A 19,861-nucleotide genomic window follows, 5' to 3' on the forward strand; every position below is an offset into this window, starting at 1 on the left:
ACAAAGTCAGGTGAATTAGGGGCGCCTGGGTGGCGCAGTCGGTTAAGCGTCCGACTTCAGCCAGGTCACGATCTCGAGGTCCGGGAGTTCAAGCCCCGCGTCGGGCTCTGGGCTGATGGCTCAGAGCCTGGAGCCTGTTTCCGATTCTGTGCCTCCCTCTCTCTCTGCCCCTCCCCCGTTCATGCTCTGTCTCTCTCTGTCCCAAAAATAAATAAACGTTGAAAAAAAAAATTAAAAAAAAAAAAAAAAGTCAGGTGAATTAGCCTTGCCTTTGAGCCAGAGAGCCGCTCTCCTCTTTCTTATTAACCTCCTCCCAAGAGCCTAGGGTGACAGAGATCGGGAATGGGCCAGCCAGAGGGGAGGGACAAAGGAGTCGGGATCCCTGGGTGCCCAGGCCCTGGCCGCGAGTCCCCCATGGTTGCCGTGAGTCCCCCCATAGCTGCCCTGTAAGGAGAGGCCACCGTCTGCATTTTACCGCTCCTGTCACCAGGAGATGAGCTGGCCTTCAAACCCAGGCCTGTGTGGGCCTCAAGTTTCTCCGTCTGACACTCAGGGCTCCTCCCTCGAGGCCGAGCCTGTCGGTGGGGGGCCGTGCAGGAGGTGGAGGGTGTGGCGTGGTGGAGGCATGGCCCGGGGAGGACCGTGGGCCTTTCCCCCCCGTACATGCCTCTGGAGGCCTCACAGAAGAGGGCACTGGGGCCCGGGAGCCTTCTCATCCCACCCAGGATGGGAGAAGACGGCCCCCAACCCGATGCCACGAGACCCGGGTCCTGGTCCCCGCTCTGCAGCTTATCACGATGTACCCTTAGGGCACCCTCTCTGAGCCTCCGTTTTCTCGCTGGGAGGGTAAGGATGGGAGACGGCAAACCCAGATCCCCCCACCGCCCAACTGCTTTCCTCTCCTCCCTCCTCTGTTCTTGCCAGGTCCCGGGACCTCTCTGGGCCTCAGTTTCTCCCACAGCCCAGCCCTCAACTCTGTGTTAGGAAAGCCTCTTGGCTGAGGCCACTCCCACGCCGGACACCTTCGAGGTGCAAACCAGGGCAATTACTGGGCGATTAGGTGCCACTGCTAGGGCGAGAGGGGCCACGCCTCCGCTTGCACGCTGGGCGTCCTGCCTAGGAGTGCCCCGGGATCTGCCTTGTTAACGCAGGTCCGGCTGGCTGCTGTGACACGCCGTCCTGAAGGTGCACACATCACACGCGGAGGAAGCCAGGGCAGGCCGGCCTGGCATGGCAGGTGAGCGGGCAGGGCCTGGGGGCCTCGGGGCACAGGGCCGCTGAGAGGAGCTTCGGGAAAGGGGGTGTCTGCGCGGGGAAACTTGGATCACTGATCCTTGGGGTTGTGTTGCTGCACGGTCCGTGTGTCGTTCCCTCGTGCTCCTGAGGGAGGCCCAGAGACAGAAAGAGCCGGCCCCAGACTGCCCAGCAAGTCCCTGGCAGAGCCCTTCCTGGGCTGGGGCCAGGCCTTCCCCATAGGCCTTGCTGAAACAGAGGAGGACGAGCAGGGGAAGACAGAGAAGGGGCAGAGAGAGAGCCCCCAGGGGCCGCCTCCTCTTAATTCCCACCCCAAAGATTCGAGGGCAAGAACAGCTCTGTCTGAGGTGAAAGGAGCTATGTGGCCTTGAGCAAGGGAACTGGCCTTTGGTGCCTCCATGTTCCCATCTGTAAAATGGGAGTTAGAATACACTTCGCAGGCCCGCTGTGAGGAACTGATGGGACCGAGGGTGCTGAACTCCCCACAGTTTTCACCTGTGGGGCCTCGGAGGCAGCAGGCTCAGAAAACGTGCCAGAATAGTGAGGGGCAACACTTCTGGGTAGCTAACGCTTTTGGGTTTTCCACCTCCTCTGGCTAGGTGCTGGGGTCCCGCGGTGAGGGAGTCAGCACCCGCGGGGGTCCTGCTCTCATAGGTCTTTATTTATTTTTTTTTTTTCAACGTTCATTTATTTTGGGGACAGAGAGAGACAGAGCATGAACGGGGGAGGGGCAGAGAGAGAGGGAGACACAGGATCGGAAACAGGCTCCAGGCTCTGAGCCGTCAGCCCAGAGCCCGACGCGGGGCTCAAACTCCCGGACCGCGAGATCGTGACCTGAGCTGAAGTCGGACGTTTAACCGACTGCGCCACCCAGGCGCCCCTCTCATAGGTCTTTAAAGGTGTTCCTCACGTGGTGCTTCCTGCTTTCTATCGTCCAGGATCATGTGACAATTACATGAGTCAACTCTTGTTTATTTTTTGATGTTCAAAGCCAGGTGGTTTAGCTTCCTTGTCATATTTGAACTTCTTCTCGCTCCACCCTGCGAGCTGCTAACACTTACAGGCATCCTGGGCCTTTCTGGCTCTTCGGATGGGGTCTGCTCCCTGAGGGTCACCCCACCCCGGCTCACACCCCAGACTGCTGCTTCGAGACCTGGGGTTCGTCTTCCCCGTCAGAGCCCCGGGCTCTGCTTGCTTCAGGATCTACTTTTCAGGGCGCACCGAGAGGTCCCTCCACCCCGATTCTCTGATACACGGTGGGCCTTCCGCTGGACAGAGTTTAATTGCTGAGAAAGGACCCTTCTGGGAGGCGAAGCCAGTGACAGAGAGTTCCAATGTCAGGTCTGTTACTAACTTGCTGGGTGGCCATGCCTCTCTCTGCAGCTCATTCTTCCCCCTGTAAAATCACAGCGTGAGATCCATCACGCCTAGCAAATAGCAGTGATAGATAGGTAGGTTGAATTCAATTCCCCGGTCTTCTGGGTCCTCCTGGCTTCTTGGGGACCTACTCTTCAGAGCGGTGCGCGTGCGCCCATCACGCAATCGGGACGTGAATGACAGAGACATCAGATTCTGGAAGCAAAGCGTGTGGCCTGTGGGCTGTTCCTCCTGCCCTCACTGTCCGTGGCAGACGTCGCTGCTTGACCCCCGAACTCCTCCCTACAGGGCCCCAGCGTTCTCCGCAACGTAGTTCTTCAAGTAGTCCTAGCAATCGATCGGTGCTAGCAGACGAAATGAGACCCTTCTGCCACTGGTGGGTCATAATTCGCTTTTCCCAGCTCAGAAATTCTAAGAATCAGGGGGCATACTCTGTGCATGGTTGGTTCCGGCTGGCATGTTCTCACCACTGCCTACTGGCGACAGAGGCCAGCAGCTTCCAAGAGGACCAGGAAGGAAAGGGACAGTGGCCCCAGGCAACTCCCCAGTTAAGCATTTAGCTGTGGAGGTCAGGTGCCCATGACGCACACTACGGATAGGGTTATAATAGGGCCCATTAAAAACCGATTATGCTGAGTCCAGTGTCTGGGAGAGATTGCTGGCGTCAGTAGAGAACCTCCTGGGCTCGGCCCCACTGGGTGCCATCCCTGGGGCTGGGACAGAGATCTGGGGAGGAAGGCATCATCAGCTGACTGGTGTCACCCAAGGGCGGGAGGAGAAATAGTTGGGGCGAGCTAGGGCTGGGGGTGGGTTGGTGGTGAAGAGCTGGGCGGGCGGGAGGCAACCTTCCCTCCAAGTAAAACTCGTTCTTCGGCTGGCCTCTGGGACCAGCTGGTGAGCAAGCGAGCTGGAGCGAAGATGAGGTTGGCCGGGAGGGGAGTGGGAGGCGGGGGCAGATGGTGAGGGACCTTGAGCGCCAGCCTAACGGCCGTGGATCTGATGGCTCTAGAGCAGGGGCAATGACATGCTGACGCTCGTGCGGTCAGAAGGGTCCCCTCTCCTTGCTGAAGCTCGGGTTCTCCATAGTAACAGGATGGAGCGAATGAAATGAGTTGGAAAATGCCGGGAGGCTTTGGGAGCCAGGCAGTAATTTAAGCAAGAGGCGAAGAGGGGGGAGTAAAAGGAAAAACAATGGGCGTAGGAACAGGGAGGGGTGGACTGAAGTGGCGGGAGGGATCCGGGGAGAGGAGGAGGACTCCCATCTGCTGACCCAGCTAAGGGTGACCCGGCGCCGGGCTAAGTACCGTGTACAGAGCGAGACCACTCGCCGTGGCTGAAGCTTGTGGCTCAAGAGTGTTTATTGATAGCTCCTTCCGCTCTCTGGGTTTCCAGGGCTAGGAGACGCATTCTCTTCCTTGCCCTACTTCTGGCCGTCACCTCATCTTCCAGAAAAGTCTATGAGGAAAGTATTAGTATTGCCACGTTTCAGGGCAGGCAGTCTGAACCTCAGAGAGGTCCACTCACTTATCCAGGGCCGCACAGCCAATAAGTGGAAGGTTCGGGATAGCGCTAATTGGCAGAACACTGGACTGGCAGCCAGACGTTCTTGGGCAAATACTGACGATCATACGATTAATAACACGCATGCTTACTGAGCACCTAATACGTGCCGGGTCCCGCTCTACGTACTCTGTGGAAATTGTTTCACTTAATCGTTACAACCGGGGGAGGCGGCTACTATTACCAGTCCCAGGATTCAAAAGGGTTCAGTCCCTTGCCTCAGGTCACACAGCCAAGGATCCACGAAGCCTGCATTTGAACTGAAGTGTGTGCCTCTGAAGTTGGGCGCCTAATTGCTATGGGAAGGAAGGCCAAGAGGGGAAGGTGGGAAGGAGAAGAAAAAGACGACAGGTGGAGAGGCCACGAGGCTTTGGGGTGAGAGGGTAGGCGGAGAGAATGCTCTTACGGCTTCCCTCTTTCTGTATGTCTGGCGGGCACAGCCTCAGGTTTGGCGGTCATGGGCCTTGAGCTCGGGGCTGGAGCTCACCCAGCATATCCCCAGGGTGGGGGCCCAGGGTTGGTAATACGTCATCCATTCTGTCCTCAGGGCCTCAGGTGTGGACCAGAGAAGGCCTTGGTGGGACGTCGCCTCTCCCATCCCTTCCCCGGTGCCCACCAAGGGGCTATGTGACAAGCGTACATCAGCACGGGCTTGGGGGTGTGGGGGTGTGTTGTGGGGAGGGGCTGAGAGGAGCCCTGGGGCTGTCAGAGACACTTGGTCCAGCAACCCCCCCCCCCACAACCCAGTCCCTAAGTGCTCTTCCGGACTCACTTCACAGATAAGGACACTGAGGCCCCGAGAGAGGAAGCAACTTAGCCCACATCCCACAGGGAGCCGGTGGCCGGGGCTCTACCCATGTCCTGGGCCCATGACTGCAGAAGGCAGGAAGATGGGAAGGAAGGGCAGGTTTTGGAATGTGGCCGCTTGACAGAGGGGATTACAGGTGGGTGGAGAGGACGGGGTGTGGGCAGCTGACGGGGCATAGGTGTTGATCCCCAAGGGTGTTCCAGGAAGCTGCAGAGCTCCCCTTTTCACACCCTTGTCCCAGCCAAGGGACAGGGAGGGACATTCGTTCATCCAACCAATAGTCACTGAGCCTCTACTATGTCCTGGGCCCTGAGCGGGGCTCTAACAACCCAGAGAGAATGAGACCCAGGTCTTGCCTTCACGGAGCCCACAGTCCAGTGGAGGAGAAAGACCTGTGAGCAAACAACTGTGACCGGGCTTCCTTGGCGACTGATTAGAGACAGCCTTAGTCTTGGCAGGATTCACGCCGAGCATGTGGAGGGGGTGACATTGGGTTCGTTTTAACTGGGGATCAGGAACCCATCCCCTATCTCTCGTATCTCTTGTATCTCTTGTATCTCTTGTGTCCCTTGTATCCCTTGGCCTTGGGCTGCCCTCCTCTGTGCCCATCTGTCCCCAGGAGGGCTGAGGAGGACACCAGTTAGGAAAGAACTGGGCTGTAACCACCAGAATAGTTGCTTTCTCCCAGCGGGATCCTGGTTGCCTAGCCCTGACAATCGGCCCACCCAGGCCGGGTCATGAGGGTGTGATGTTCAGAAGTACGGATGACTTAGGTCACCGGAGATGCAGCTCTAGGGACAGACAACACAAGGACCAGAGCAGTGACCTCCTGGGTCAGGGCAGGTCTGGCCTGGGGAGACGGGTGGCAGGTCAGGATTTCTCGGTAACAGCTCTGCAAAACCAGCAAAGGGCAAAAAGAACAGCCATGTTCGGGGGTGGGGGGGGTTAACGGAGAGGCAGAGTGGGAACAGCTGGGGGAAAGGTTGCAAGAAAAAAGTCTTTGGTTGAGCAGAAGGAAGGACGTTTTAACATCTGGGCAGTGGGTGAGTGGCCTGCCAGACGCATGCAAGCTGGAACTATGGTCACGTATCCACCGGAAATTCGGAGGAGGGAATTCGACTCCGGCAGGAAGTTGTGAGAGAGGCGGTCTTTGAGATTCGGGGGTAATGGTGACAATGGCAGTTCTGGCTCATTCTACTCTTCTTGCCCCACTGTGATGAGGCTTTTGCCCGGAGGGTGGTGGGAGATGCTTTGGGCTGTGGCGGGGAAAGGTGAAGCCAAGGCGGGACTCCCGGGACTTGAACCCATGACCCGGAGCCCAGGGACTCTTTTTACCGCCTAACCACCCCCTTTGCAAGAATCCCTGGGGCATGCCAGCACTGAGATAATTCCCACCCAACAACCTCACGTCCCACTCCTCACTCATCCCCTAAACACACACACACACACACACACACACACACACACAAATTGCACCCTGTGTTGGCCTTTCCCCGCGCAAACTGTGGCTTGGCTTAGCATCCTCAGGCAAGAAGTCTCTTTCTTCCCATCTCTGGGTCTCAGTTTCTGTCAATGAAACAAAAGACCTGGGCGTCTAATGGCCCGCTCAGCTCTGCGGCTATTAGACAATCCTACATACAAGGTAACTGGGGTTCTGGCCTGTGTCTGCAGACAAAACAGAGGCCACCCGAGCGCAGACTTCTGGGACTTGAGAGGAAAGTTCCTGACCAAGAACCGCAGGGGCAAAGTCAGTGGGAGGCTTCCACTCTACTCTCAGATGTGAGAGGGAGCTCTCCAGCAAGGGAAGTCTCCTGGCGCTGCTGTTCCAGCCACCGCCCGACAGGGGTCGCTGTTGTAACCAGTCCTTGCTCACCCAGCACGCTGGTTGGCTGTAGGAGCTCCCAAGCTTGGGACTCACGCGTCAGCTATGTTCTCATTTGCATGTTTGGTCATTATCCCCAGATCATGGTGCCAGGCTGGGGCTTCCAGCCTGGTCAGAGTTAGCTAGAACTAGCCTTCTCCATGAATCTCAGGCCTGGGGATTGAGACTGTGGCACCAGCCCAGCTCCTCATAAGTGGAGACCGGTTGGAAGGCTGTTGCGGTCTAGACAAGAAAGACGTTCGTTGCTTGGCCTAGGGTAGTGGTGGAGACAGAGGTGTGTGATGGGCTTGATGCAGGTTTTGGAGGTGGTCCCATCGGGACTTGATGATGGATCGGATAAGGGGGGTGAGAGCAAAGGGGAAATCAGAGATTCCTTGCCTTGGTCCTGAGTGCCAGGGCAGATGGGACATCTCCCAAGACACAGGAGAGCAGGGATTTGGGGATGGGGTAGGGAAGAAATGGGGAGTTCCGCTTTGGGTTTGTTAGGTTGGATTTACCTAGAAGACCACCCAATGGAGACTTCAAGTAGATGGCTGAACATATTGTTTGGATTTCAAGGGAGAAATCGGAGTGGAGATGTAACCTTGGCGTTACCAGCAGGAGATCTCCAATCAAGACCACTTAATTTTATCAGAAAAAAACCTCCAGGGGCACCTGGGTGGCTCAGTCGGGAAAGCGTCCAGCTCTCGATTTCGGCTCAGGTCATGATCTCGTGGTTCATGAGTTCGAGCCCCATGTTGGGCTCCACGTTTGACAGTGTGGAACCTGCTTGGGATTCTCTCTCCCTCTCTCTCTCTCCCCCTCCTCTGCTCACTGTCCCTCTCAAAATAAATAAGTAAACATTAAAAAAAAAACCCTCCAGTAATATTGAACCTCAAAAGGTAAGAGTTTAGGGACCCCATTCTTTTCTTCCTGAGTTCCTCCTTCTATAAATGTACCCACCTCTTCCCCAGTTTCCTATATCAAGCAGGACTTAGAGGAGCTGCCTTTTTCAGGCCACAGAGGTCCCATCATTCCTTGACCCAGAGAGGGCCACCTGGCGCCCATAGTCTATGTAAGGAAAGGAGGCCACACAAGGGATTTTTTTTTCTCCAGATCATATCTTTTCTAAGCTGACTTTCTCCTTCCACCTCTTCATATAGAGATGCAATTTCTGAAATCCTATCTCACTGTAGCTGCATAAAAAATCACCCCAAGACACTGGCTTCAGGCAGTAGCAGTCATTTATTACCATTGTCCCTCCCCGTTCTGATGCTGCACCTGGTCCAGCCATGCACCTGCTGCCCAGATCTCCTCATCCCTGCGGTTTGACCGTGGCTGGGGTGGGATTATCATAAATGCTTCTTCCTGCCCTGTCAGGTGCTTGGGCTTCTCAGACTCTATCTTGGTCTTTCCTGAAGGCCTCTCCAGCATGGTGGTCTCTGTGTTGCTGCACTTTGTCAGATAGATAGGTGATTGGTTGATAGATAGATAGATGTGATGGAGAGAGAGACAGACAAACAGACAGACAGACACACAGAGAGAGAGACAGAGGGAGAGAGGGCACATGCTCAGGGCTTCAAAGGTGCTTATCCTGAGGAAGAAGTAGCCAGGCAGAAGCTGCATCCTGTTTATGTCTCAACATCAGAAGGCCCATGGCATTCACATTCCACCATATAAATTGGTCAGAACAGTCCCAAGCGCCTGCCCAGAGTTAAGGAGAGAGTATATAAACCCCACCCCACAGTGGGAAGGATTTCAATCACATTATAAGAAAAATGTGTAGAATGGCATCCATCCATCATCTATATGAATTAGTGAAGCCATCTTTGAAAAACACAATGTTCCACACTTTCCTTGTGTATTACTCAAGGTTCTCCAGAGAAATAGAACCAACAGGATGTGTGTATATGTAGACTAGAGAGATAGATAGATAGATAGATAGATAGATAATGGATGGATAGATAGATGATGGATGGATGGATAGATAGATAGATAGATAGATGATGTATGGATAGATAGATGATGGATGGATGGATAGATAGATGATGGATGGATGGATAGATAGATGATGGATGGATGGATGGATGGATGGATGATGGATGGATGGATAGATAGATAGATAGATAGATGATGGATGGATAGATAGATGATGGATGGATGGATAGGTGATGGATGAATGGATAGATAGACGATGGATGGATGGATGGATAGATAGATAGATAATGGATGGATAGATAGATAGATGATGGATGGATAGATGATGGATGGATGGATAGATAGATAGATAGATAGATAGATAGATAATGGATGGATAGATAGATAGATAGATAGATAATGGATGGATAGATAGATAGATGATGGATGGATGGATGGATGGATAGATAGATGATGGATGGATGGATGGATAGATAGATAGATAGATAATGGATGGATAGATAGATGATGGATGGATGGATAGATAAATGATGGATGGATGGATAGATAGATGATGGATGGATGGATAGATGGATAGATGATGGATGGATGGACAGATAGATGGATAGATAGATGATGGATGGATGAATAGATAGATGATGGATGGATGAATAGATAGATGATGGATGGATGGATAGATAGATAGATGATGGATGGATGGATAGATAGATAGATGATAGAGGGGCACCTGGGTGGCTTGGTCAGTTAAGCATCTGATTTCAGCTCAGGTCATGATCTCACGGTTCATGGGTTCGAGCCCGCATCAGGTTCCACGCTGACAGCTCAGAGCCTGGAGCCTGCTTCTCTTTCTGTGTGGGTCTCTCTCTGCCCCTCCCCTGTTCATGCTTTCTCTGTCTCTCAAAAATAAATAAGTAAACATTAAAAGAGAGAGAGAGAGAGAGAGAGATGATAGGGATAGAGGAGAGAGAGAGAGAGAGAGAGAGAGAGAGAGAGATGATAGATAGGGATAGAGGGGAGAGAGAGAGAAAGAGATTTTAAGGAATTGGCTTCCACGATTATGGAGGCCACCAAGTCCAAGTCCACAGGGGAGGCTGGCTGGCTAGAGATTCAAGGAAGAGTTGCAGTTGGAGTCCAAAGGCAATCTGCTGGCAGAATTGCTTCTTGCTCAGGGGAGGCCAGTGTCCTACTAAGGCCTTAACTGCCTGGATGAGGCCCACCCACATTACGGAGGGTAATCTGCTTTATTTAAAGTCCACCAATTTAATGTAAACTCATCCAAAAAAACAACTTCACAAAAGCATCCGGAATAACGTTTGACCAAATATCTGAGCACCGTGGCCCAGCCAAGTTGATACATAAAATTAACTATCACATCATGCAACGGGAGAAGAAACAAAATGGATATTTAAGGAGCACCTAATATGTGCTAGAGGCTTTCCACACATCATCTTATTCAATGTCATTATTAGAGCTGAGAGAAAGCGATTATTATACCCATTTTATGGATGAGAGAGGTAGTGTCATGCTGAAGGACACACGGTGAGCAAATGACAGACCTAGGATGCTGACCCGGGTCTAAGTGACTCCAGGAAAATGAGAAGGAACATGGGTGATGAGAGATTGGAAAGTGGGGCTAGCCTCCCAGTGGAGGTCTCAAGAACCAGACCAAGGAGTTGAGGCTCTTCCTTGGGGGAGGAGAAGCAACCCAAGGAGTCATGGAAGCCAGGGGTAGAGTGGCTACAAAGACACTATTAACAACTGACTATCACTGATCCATCATCGTCAGAGGCTGAGGAAGAGTAATCTTGGGACCAGGTCCATTCTAATTATGGCGGAAGGATGGGAGGAATTAGTGACAGGGTCTTCCTCAGGGCTCCCAGGCTGCACAGAGGACTTGGACTTTGCCTTGCCCACGGGAGGAGGCAGAGGGCGAGCAGGAAGAGGGACAAAAGCCTCTGGTATCAGAGCGTAGGTCCCACCTTCTCCAGAAAGATGAAAGAAAATGACACTCGCTGAGTGTCTGCCATATGCAAAATGCCACACCGCTGGATGTCATATGGGGGCGGTCTTTTTGTCTTCCTTCCAAGAGGCCTGTGGGGCAGGTGCCATCAGTACCTTCAGTTTTTAGACCAGGACACCGAGACTGATGTGATGTGAAAGGTGACGTGATGTGTCCGAGGGCACACGAGACACAGCCCGACCGGGGTCAGGGTCCGGGTCTCTCTGGCCCCAAACCCTGTGTTTTCTCCATTCCACACCCCAACTACTCAAGATTTGCCGATTCCCGGTCTCAGCCCTTGATCATCAGAGAGGCAGGATAGCACGGAATCCGGGCATCACCCACACTAGCTGTGCAACCTTTGTAAAGTTACTTCACCTCTCTGTGCCTCCGTTTTCTCATCTGTAAAGTGAGGGTAATAATAGTGTTTGCTTCAAGATCGCTGTCAGGATTAAATGAATTCATAAATGTAAGTCACAGAGGATAATGTCTAGCTCATAGCATTAAATATATATATAAATACATATATATGTTAGCTATTCATCTTATTGTTTTTTCTAATGTTTACTTATTTTAAGAGAGAGAGAGAGAGAGAGAGAGCATGTGAGTGGGGTAGAGGCAGAGAGAGAGGGAGAGAGAGAGACAATCCCAAGCAGGCTCTGCACTGTCAGCGTAGAGCCTAAGGTAGGTAGGGCTCGAGCTCACAAACCGTGAGATCGTGACCTAAGCTGAAATCGAGAGTCGGATGCTTAACTGACTGAGACACCCAGGTGCCCCCACCTTATTATTCTTATTGTCATAGTTGGGGGCAGGGTGGTTCTCACATCACCGGGGACAGCCTTACCCAGCCTCTAAGTTAGGATACGCGTATTGGAAAGAAGCTGAGTGTTATTGGTGAAGAGGCTCCTAAAGATTTATCCAGATCCCAGAGCTGCACATTAAAAAGTTTAACAGGTATGAATGGACAACCCAAACCTGGATGTGAAAGATAGGTCACATTTACTGATACTCTTCAATCAAAAGGAATCTGAGTCCTGCTCCCACCGGGCGTGTTGGAAAATTCCATCCAAGTTATTACTGGGGCTCCCCGCATGTTTCGGTTATCTACTGCTGCGTAACAAACGTCCCCGACACTTGGACAGTTAAAACAACAGCAATCATTCGCTCACTCACAAACCCACAACCTGAGCGGGGCTCAGCTGGGACGGCTTGTCTTTGCCTCACTCAGGATCAGGGGAGGCACGTGACCAGAGGTGGGCGCTCAGGGGCGGGGCTGTGGGTGGGAAGTCTTGGTTCCTCTCCACGTGGACTTCTCCACGGGCCATTTGACTTTCTTCATGGCTTCGCCGCTGGGTTCCCGGGTCAAGCAACTCAAGGAAGCCAGGCAGAAGCTCTATCGACTTTTATGGTCTAGACTTGCAAGTCACAAAGTGTCACTCTGTTTTAGCACAAGTCCTGTCAGATTCAGGCAGAGGGAATACATATCCTACTTCTTTTTTTTTTTTTAATGTGTATTTATTTTTTAGAGAGAGAGAGAGAGACAGCATACAAGAGAGGGGAAGGGGCCGAGAGAGGGGGAGACACAGAATCTGAAACAGGCTCCAGCCTCTGAGTTGTCAGCACAGAGCCCAACGTGGGGCTTGAACTCACAAACTGTGAGATCACGACCTGAGCCAAAGTCCAACGCTTAACCGACTGAGCCACCCGAGTGCCCCTATCCTACTTTTTAAAAAATTTTTTTAAATGTTTATCTATTTTTGAGAGACAGAGAGAGACAGAGCACAAGTCAGGAAAGGGCAGGGAGAGAAGGAGACAGAGAATCCAAAGCAGGCTCCAGGCTCTGAGGTGTCAGCACAGAGCCCGATGCCGGGCTCGAACTCACGAACCGTGCGATCATGACCTGAGCCGAAGCCGGAGCTTAACCGATTGAGCTACCCAGGTGCCCTGACCTTTATCCTACATCTTGATGAGGGCAGTACCAACATCATATGATAGGAAAAGCACGAGCGACGGGCGATATTATTGCAACCATCTCTGGAAAATACAATCTGCCTTTAAAAAGCCAAACATGGGGCGCCTGGGTGGCGCAGTCGGTTAAGCGTCCGACTTCAGCCAGGTCACAATCTCACGGTCCGTGAGTTCGAGCCCCGCGTCAGGCTCTGGGCTGATGGCTCAGAGCCTGGAGCCTGTTTCCGATTCTGTGTCTCCCTCTCTCTCTGCCCCTCCCCCGTTCATGCTCTGTCTCTCTCTGTCCCAAAAATAAATTTAAAAAAACGTTGAAAAAAAAAATTTAAAAAAAAAAAGCCAAACATTTTGGCCGGCTCTCCCCAGACCTTGGTCCAGACGAGCCGCTGCTCTGGTGCGCATGGTCCAAAGCCATGCTGTGTTTTAAAGTCAGGGATTTGGGGTCTGTGACTCCTGTGGGGCCAAAGGCAAAGGCAGCAGGGCTCGCGGGTTCTGTACAATCACAGACCCGACCGTGGCAGACCATACTTCACAGCATGGTCATATCAATATATATCTAATCCAACACGTTCCCACCATGTAACATTGACCCGTTTTTCATCAAGCGGTGGGGTGTGTTCCCTCCCCTTGAACCTGGGCAGACGTTTGTAGCTGCCTTGACTAATAGCAGACAGTGGGGGCGACCCTGTAACTTCGGAGGGTAGGTCACGAAAGGCATTTCAGCTCCCACCTGGGTTTCTCGGATCACTTGCTCAGGGGAGCACCGGGGGCCGTGCTGTGAGGACGCTTTCAAAGCGTGCTCTTAAACATCTGAGCTCTATCTGCTTAACGCCAACCTCCTCCCCTGGCCAGGGCAAGCCCGAGCGAGAGGGAGACACAGAATCCGAAGCAGGCTCCGGGCTCCGAGCTGTCAGCACGGAGCCCGACGCGGGGCTCGAACTCACGAACCGTGAGATCATGATCTGAGCCGAAGCCGGACGCTTAACTGACTGAGCCACCCAGGCGCCCCTAAAATTTATTCTGAATTCCAAATCTTGGTACTTTCGTGATCACCTGCAGCCAGGCACAGAATAGGAAAAACGGAGTCACCTAACATGCTCCTTTCCAGACAAGGTTGAAAAAGTCCACACCCTGCCTTCTTGTTTCCACTCTCCTACTGGAAACAGTGTGTCCTTTTGGGTCTATTTCATGCCACGGTTTTTTGCATGTTTGTCCCTCTCTGTCGGGGATTTTGCTGTTTAAAAGCGCCCCAAGTGTAGGGCTGAAGAGTTGCTCAATATTCCTAAACACAGGAGGCTGTGATGTGCCTTCTAAGAAAACCAGGGCGTCAGATGAACTTGGTTCAGGCATGAATTATGTTGTCCGTGAGTGCAACGTTAATGACTCAACGATATATTAAATAAGGTGTCTTTAAGCAGAAGAACACACAAGAGAAGGTTACACATTGATCGGCGGATGGAAGAATTGTGAACAGAAGCTAACAAGAACCTAACCCTGCATTTGCTGTCAGAGTCATGGTTCGGTATTTGTTAATTCGATGTCGGCGGAAACTTTAAGGAACGTGAACTACTGAGAATGACCGGAATCAATCGCATAGGATAAAAAGTAGCCGCGTGAACAAATGACTGCAGGAGGGCAAGGCGGAGGGGGGTGAGAAACATGTCAAGGGCTTGGCCTCACCTCCCTGTCCTCCCCCGGCTCAGGGATCAGAGTCACCGAGGTGGACTGGCAGAGCCTGAAAAATGGCGTTGCCCACCACACCCAGGAGTACCCCTGCCCTGAGCTGGTGGTACGCAGAGGCCACACGTTCACCTTGGTGCTGGAGCTGAGCAGACCCCTGGAGGACCAGGAGACCATCATCTTCACGGTGGAGACAGGTAATTGTCAGGCCAGTGCCCTCCGCTGGTCTACATTCAGAAAGATTTGTCTTGTGACCGGTGACCCGAGACCCTTTGGTCATCAGCCCAGAGGGAAGCATGTCCCTGCTGGGGCGGGGGGGGGGGGGTGGCTGAGCTCCGGAACCCTAGAGGTCTTTGATGACAGCTTGCGGGGACGGCTGGCAGGCATTGCCAGCAGGCAGTGGGGGAGATGAGAGGACAGCTCTGGAATTCTTTGCATACCAAGGAATCGAAGGCTCTGGAAGATGATGGAAATTCTTCAGGTACTTTGGGAGCCCAAGCTTTTCTTTCTTAGACAAATGGTGGATTTTGAAAGTCCCCATTACTTTCTCCTAGATCCAGGAGGTGGGTGGGAATCAGAACCGCGGGGGTGGCCCCCCACAGTGTCCCAGCAGTTCAGGGAGCGAAGGTGGGCATTCCAGGCTTGTAGCTTTTCTGCTTCTCTAGAGCTGGGTTCCCTAGGGGCAGCTGGATCTCCTGAGTGCCTCTCCCCTCCGCCAGGACCCCAGGCCTCCGAGGACCGCCACACCAAAGCCGTGTTCCAGATATCGGAGCCAGAAGTGGGCAAGACCTGGACAGCGGTGAAGGAGGCTGAGACGGAGAACACCGTGACCGTCAGCATCAGCAGCCCTCCCAACGCTGTCATCGGCCGCTACCTGATGAGCACCAGGGTCTCCTCTCGCCGAAAACATAGTGACCGAAAGCTGGGCGAGTTTGTTCTGCTTTTCAACCCATGGTGCCCAGGTAGGAGCTGGCAAGCTTTCCCGGAAGCTGTCCTAGAGGTGGGCCTGCCCTTAGCAGGGGCCTGGAAGACAGACTAAGCAACGGGGAGGTGGATGCCCGGAGCTTGGAGAGAGCTGAGCTTCGGCAGAGGTGGGCACTGGGCAGAGGAAGCCGGTAGCAGGTGCTACAAAGGATCCTGGGCTGGAGGAGCAAGAATCAGCAGTTTCTGGCGCGCGGGGGCCAGTAGGCAGGGATGGGGCCTCGTGGGAGGAGGGGCCCAGCAATGGGCAAGAGCCCGGCTTGAGCCATCAGCAGCCTTGGCTCAGTCCTAGCTCTGCTTCCCTCTATGAGTCTTGGTTTCCTCATGGGTGACACAGGAGTGGTAACAGTGCCTACCTCCTGGGATTATGGTGAGAACTCATAGCGCTAATGGTTGTAATGTACAAGGTCCCTCGTAAGGGGTCCTGGGGTCAGCATTCTTATTAAATATTTCTAAAATATGAGGCTGCTGTCGCCATCAAGCAGGGCCTCTCAAAGGTGTCAGGATTCCTCGAGTCCTTCAGTCTTGGGCTGGGCTGGGTGGGTCCCTGCCCCGGGGAACAGAGCCCCCAGGGGGAATGGGGCCCCGCCGGAAGGCAGCCTAGGAGCCCGCAAGCCCCCTCTTGCCCTCTCCCGTCCCAAGGCTCCCGGCACCGTCCCGGGGCTCTCCCTGATGTAGCTCCTTCCCCAGGCCTGCAAGGCCAGAGCCCCAGCCCATGCTGAGCCTGACAACTGCTTTTCAGAGGACGACGTGTTTCTGGCCTCAGAGGAGGAGAGACAGGAGTACGTGCTCAATGACAGCGGGATCATCTTCCGAGGCGTGGAGAAGCACATCCGAACCCAGGGCTGGAACTACGGGCAGGTCTCCAGAAGCACAGGCCAGAGGCGGGAGGGATGCGGGCGGGGGCGTGCAGAAAGTCAGGCCAGGAGCCCTTCTGTCTGCTCGGCTCACTTCCTCCCTCCCCAGCGGGGACAAGCCGGGCTGACTCTTAGAACAGATCCATTCATTCACTAATCTACTAATAGCTGCGCTAAGACAGGCTCTGGGTCCTTGGGAAGGGGAGGTGCTTTGGATACGGTGCTTTGTAGAAGAATCAATAGCTTCGATCAGGGATGCTCGGTCTTGTGCGTGCGCCGGAATCCCGTGGAGGGCTCTTTAAAACACACGGGTGGCTGGGCCCCACCCCAGAGTTGCTGATTCTGTAGATCTGGGGTGGGCTCTGAGAATGTGCATTTCTAACGAGGTCCTAGGTGGTGCTGAGGCTGCGGGTCTGGGACCACACTTTTAAGAGACATTGGCAGATAAATAATTACAATAAAGGGCGTGATGGTGGAGTGGGGGGGGTGGGGGTGGGGGAGGGGGGCGGGCATCAGAGTGGTAGAGATGGGGCCAGAGGGAAGTCAGAAAAGTGCGAAAGAAAATCCACCCCGGGGATGGTGGAGACTTCCCGATAATGGGACTGGGCACAGCCTGGCCAGGGAGAGGGCAGAGCCCACAGCAGGTGGGAGTCAGGGAGCAGAGGAAGGTCTGCTAGAGGAATCAGGTCTGCTTGGGCTGCGGGGGTCCTGGAGAAAGGTTGGCTGGGTCAGTGAAGGACCCTGACTGTCAGGTTCAGGAGCCAGAGTTTGAATCCGAGTAGTGATGGAGGTACTGGAGAGTCTGGGGCCCGCCTGAGGGGTAACCACTTCTCAGCACCCACCTCTTCCTGCCATGTGGCCAAAGGAACCCAGGGTTCCCCGGACCTTCCCAAGATCCTTCAGGGAGCTTCAGAGACCTGAAATCTTAATTTGTATGTAAAGATCCTCCAGTTTTTAAATGTTTACTTATTCTGAGAAAGAGACGGGGGGGGGGGGTGCAGAGAGAGAGGGAGAGAGACAGAATCCCAAGCAGGCTCCGTACTGTCAGCGCAGAGCCCGGCATGGGGTTCGATTCCACAAACGGTGAGACCAGGACCTGAGCCGAAATCGAGAGTCGGATGCTTAACCAACTGAGCCACCCAGGCGCCCCAAGATGCTCCGGTGTTTAAATGTTGTCCGTTCATTCAAATGTATTTGGAAAAATCATTGGAACCGAAGGAGTGGGCAGGCCGGGTAGACGCGGCTCCAGAGTCACTCGTTTACCACAAACTTTACCGCGGGTAGTGGGGAGCGTTGGGGGCAGTTACGGCACAGGTCAGGGACTTGATTAAGGTTGAGCTTCTGGCTCGCGGTGACTCTCTGAGGGAGGGTTTCTGAGCTGGGGATGCTCTGTGGTGTCCCAGGGTGGGGGTGGGTGAATTCCCGTGCACAACACAAGGGACCCACTGGGTAGGTATTGTAGGAGGGTCTGGAATATGGGTGAGACTCTGGCCTCTAAGCACAGACTCTCTGGGGACAGTTTGAGGAGGACATTCTGAACATCTGCCTCTCCATCCTGGACCGAAGTCCTCTTTACCAAGATGACCCAGCCATCGACGTGTCCTGCCGCCATGACCCCATCTACGTCACCAGGGCCATCAGCGCCATGGTGAGGAGCCCCACCGTCCCTGCATACACACTTTCTCATGGGTCCCTGAGCCAACCCCAGGGTCCCATCCTATGATTTTCCCAAGTCACCTTTTGTTTTAATTCTCTATCACTGCCCCCAAACCACCCCAAAACTCAGTGGCATGAAACAGCCGCTTATTATGCTCACGGTTTTATAGATCAGGGACTTGAGCAGAGCGCCGTGAGGACAGGATGGCTTGTCTCTCCTCTAAGATGCTTCCGCTGGGGGCATCTGAATGGCTGCAGATGGCTGGAATGGTTTGATGAGACCGTATATCTGCGGCCTCGGTTCTAGAAGTCTGGATCTTTGGTTCTCTTCCACGCTGTGTCTGCTGGAGCTGGAATGTCAAGATGATTTGCTCACTCTCCTGTCCTTGGGCCAGGGTGGTTAGAACAGCTGAGGCTGGCCGGTCACGGCTCTCTGTCCACGCAGCCTCTCCGTGTGGCTAGCTTGGGCTTCCTCACGGCATGGCGATCTCAGGGTCATCAGACGTAGCAGCTGGCTTCTCTCCGAACAACTGTTCCAAAAAAGAAGCCCTGGAAATTGCCACCGCATCCCTTCTGCCATAGTCACTGGTCAAAGCAGTCACAGTCCAGCCCAGATTCAGGGAGGGAGTGCACAGGCCCATCTCTCCCTGGGAAGAGCACCTTCCTTATTACGTTACACACAACAACGCTTCCTCCTGCAAAGATAGCCAGAAGGCCGACCGCAAGCAGGTGTTGAGATCAGTGGATGGCTACCTGTGATTCCACAATTGGATGGAGCCGATTTTCTCGTATTTGGTACCCTTCATTCCTCAAGATCCCAGAGGGATGTTGGAACACAGAGACTCAAAAGCAGTGACCAGTTCCAGAGAGTAGAGCATCACAGCCCTGTGGGATAACAGTGCAGGCTCTAAGTCAAAGTCCTGAACTTGGGGGTCACCCACACTTTTTGCTAACTTGCCATGTGACTTGGACGGGTCCCTTCACCCCTCTTAATCTCGATGTTAATCTCACTGTCTCTATACTTATACCAGCACCAGTCCCCAAAACAGATCATTTAAAAGGGGAAATGCTGCAAAATCATAGGTAATTTTCAGTAACAGAGAATCCTCATGGCAGGTCATTTAATAAATGGTACCCAAAGTAGGTATGTTAAGAGAGCAGATGCCCCTAATTTTCAGGTAATTTAAAAGTAAGGGGTGACCCCAAATGAGGAGGGGGTCCAAAGCATAAGGGGACTTTACAGTGGCGACGCCCTGAGGAGGGAGGCCCTGCCTGGTGACGGACCCATGCCCCCCTCCGTCCAGGTGAACAGCAACAACGACCGGGGAGTGGTTCAAGGCCAGTGGCAGGGCAAGTACGGCGGTGGCACCAGCCCCCTGCACTGGCGTGGCAGCGTGGCCATTCTGCACAAGTGGTTCAAGGGCAGGTTCAAGCCAGTCAAATACGGCCAGTGCTGGGTCTTCGCTGGAGTCATGTGCACAGGTACCCAGGGAAAGAGGGTCCCTGACCCCAGGCCGGCTCCCTCTTTTGCCTCCATTTGTATATATTTGCATACAGTCCACCCCATCCCTCCACCCCCACCCTCACCCTCCTTTAAAATGTGTTTCTTTTTTTTTTTTAATTTTTTTAAGCTTTTTTTTAGTTTTGTTTTTTTTTTTAAATTTTTTTTTTTTACCATTTTTATTTATTTTTGAGACAGAGAGAGACAGAGCATGAACGGGGAGGGGCAGAGAGAGAGGGAGACACAGAATGGGAAGCAGGCTCCAGGCTCTGAGCCATCAGCCCAGAGCCCGACGCGGGGCTCGAACTCACGGACCGCGAGATCGTGACCTGAGCTGAAGTCAGACACTTAACCGACTGAGCCACCCAGGCTCCCCAGTTTTTTTTTAGTTTTTATTTATTTATTTTTGAGAGAGAGAGAGAGC

The 19,861-nt window shown here is 53.4% G+C and overlaps 1 protein-coding gene across 1 annotated transcript in view; it reads left to right on the forward strand.

Moving 5' to 3' along the window:
• Window positions 1–534: 534 nt before the first annotated feature.
• Window positions 535–19,861, forward strand: part of TGM6 (transglutaminase 6) — a 38,567-nt gene continuing 19,240 nt past the window's right edge. Inside the window, exons 1-6 of the mRNA XM_019826737.2 lie at window positions 535–1,237; window positions 14,466–14,639; window positions 15,162–15,404; window positions 16,166–16,284; window positions 17,800–17,928; window positions 19,241–19,418. Coding sequence (XP_019682296.2) covers window positions 1,231–1,237; window positions 14,466–14,639; window positions 15,162–15,404; window positions 16,166–16,284; window positions 17,800–17,928; window positions 19,241–19,418 — 850 coding nt within the window. The 5' untranslated portion in view covers window positions 535–1,230. The remainder of the gene's footprint in view (window positions 1,238–14,465; window positions 14,640–15,161; window positions 15,405–16,165; window positions 16,285–17,799; window positions 17,929–19,240; window positions 19,419–19,861) is intronic.

The sequence above is a fragment of the Felis catus genome, chromosome A3 (assembly GCF_018350175.1).
Source record: "Felis catus isolate Fca126 chromosome A3, F.catus_Fca126_mat1.0, whole genome shotgun sequence".
Lineage (NCBI taxonomy): Eukaryota > Metazoa > Chordata > Mammalia > Carnivora > Felidae > Felis > Felis catus.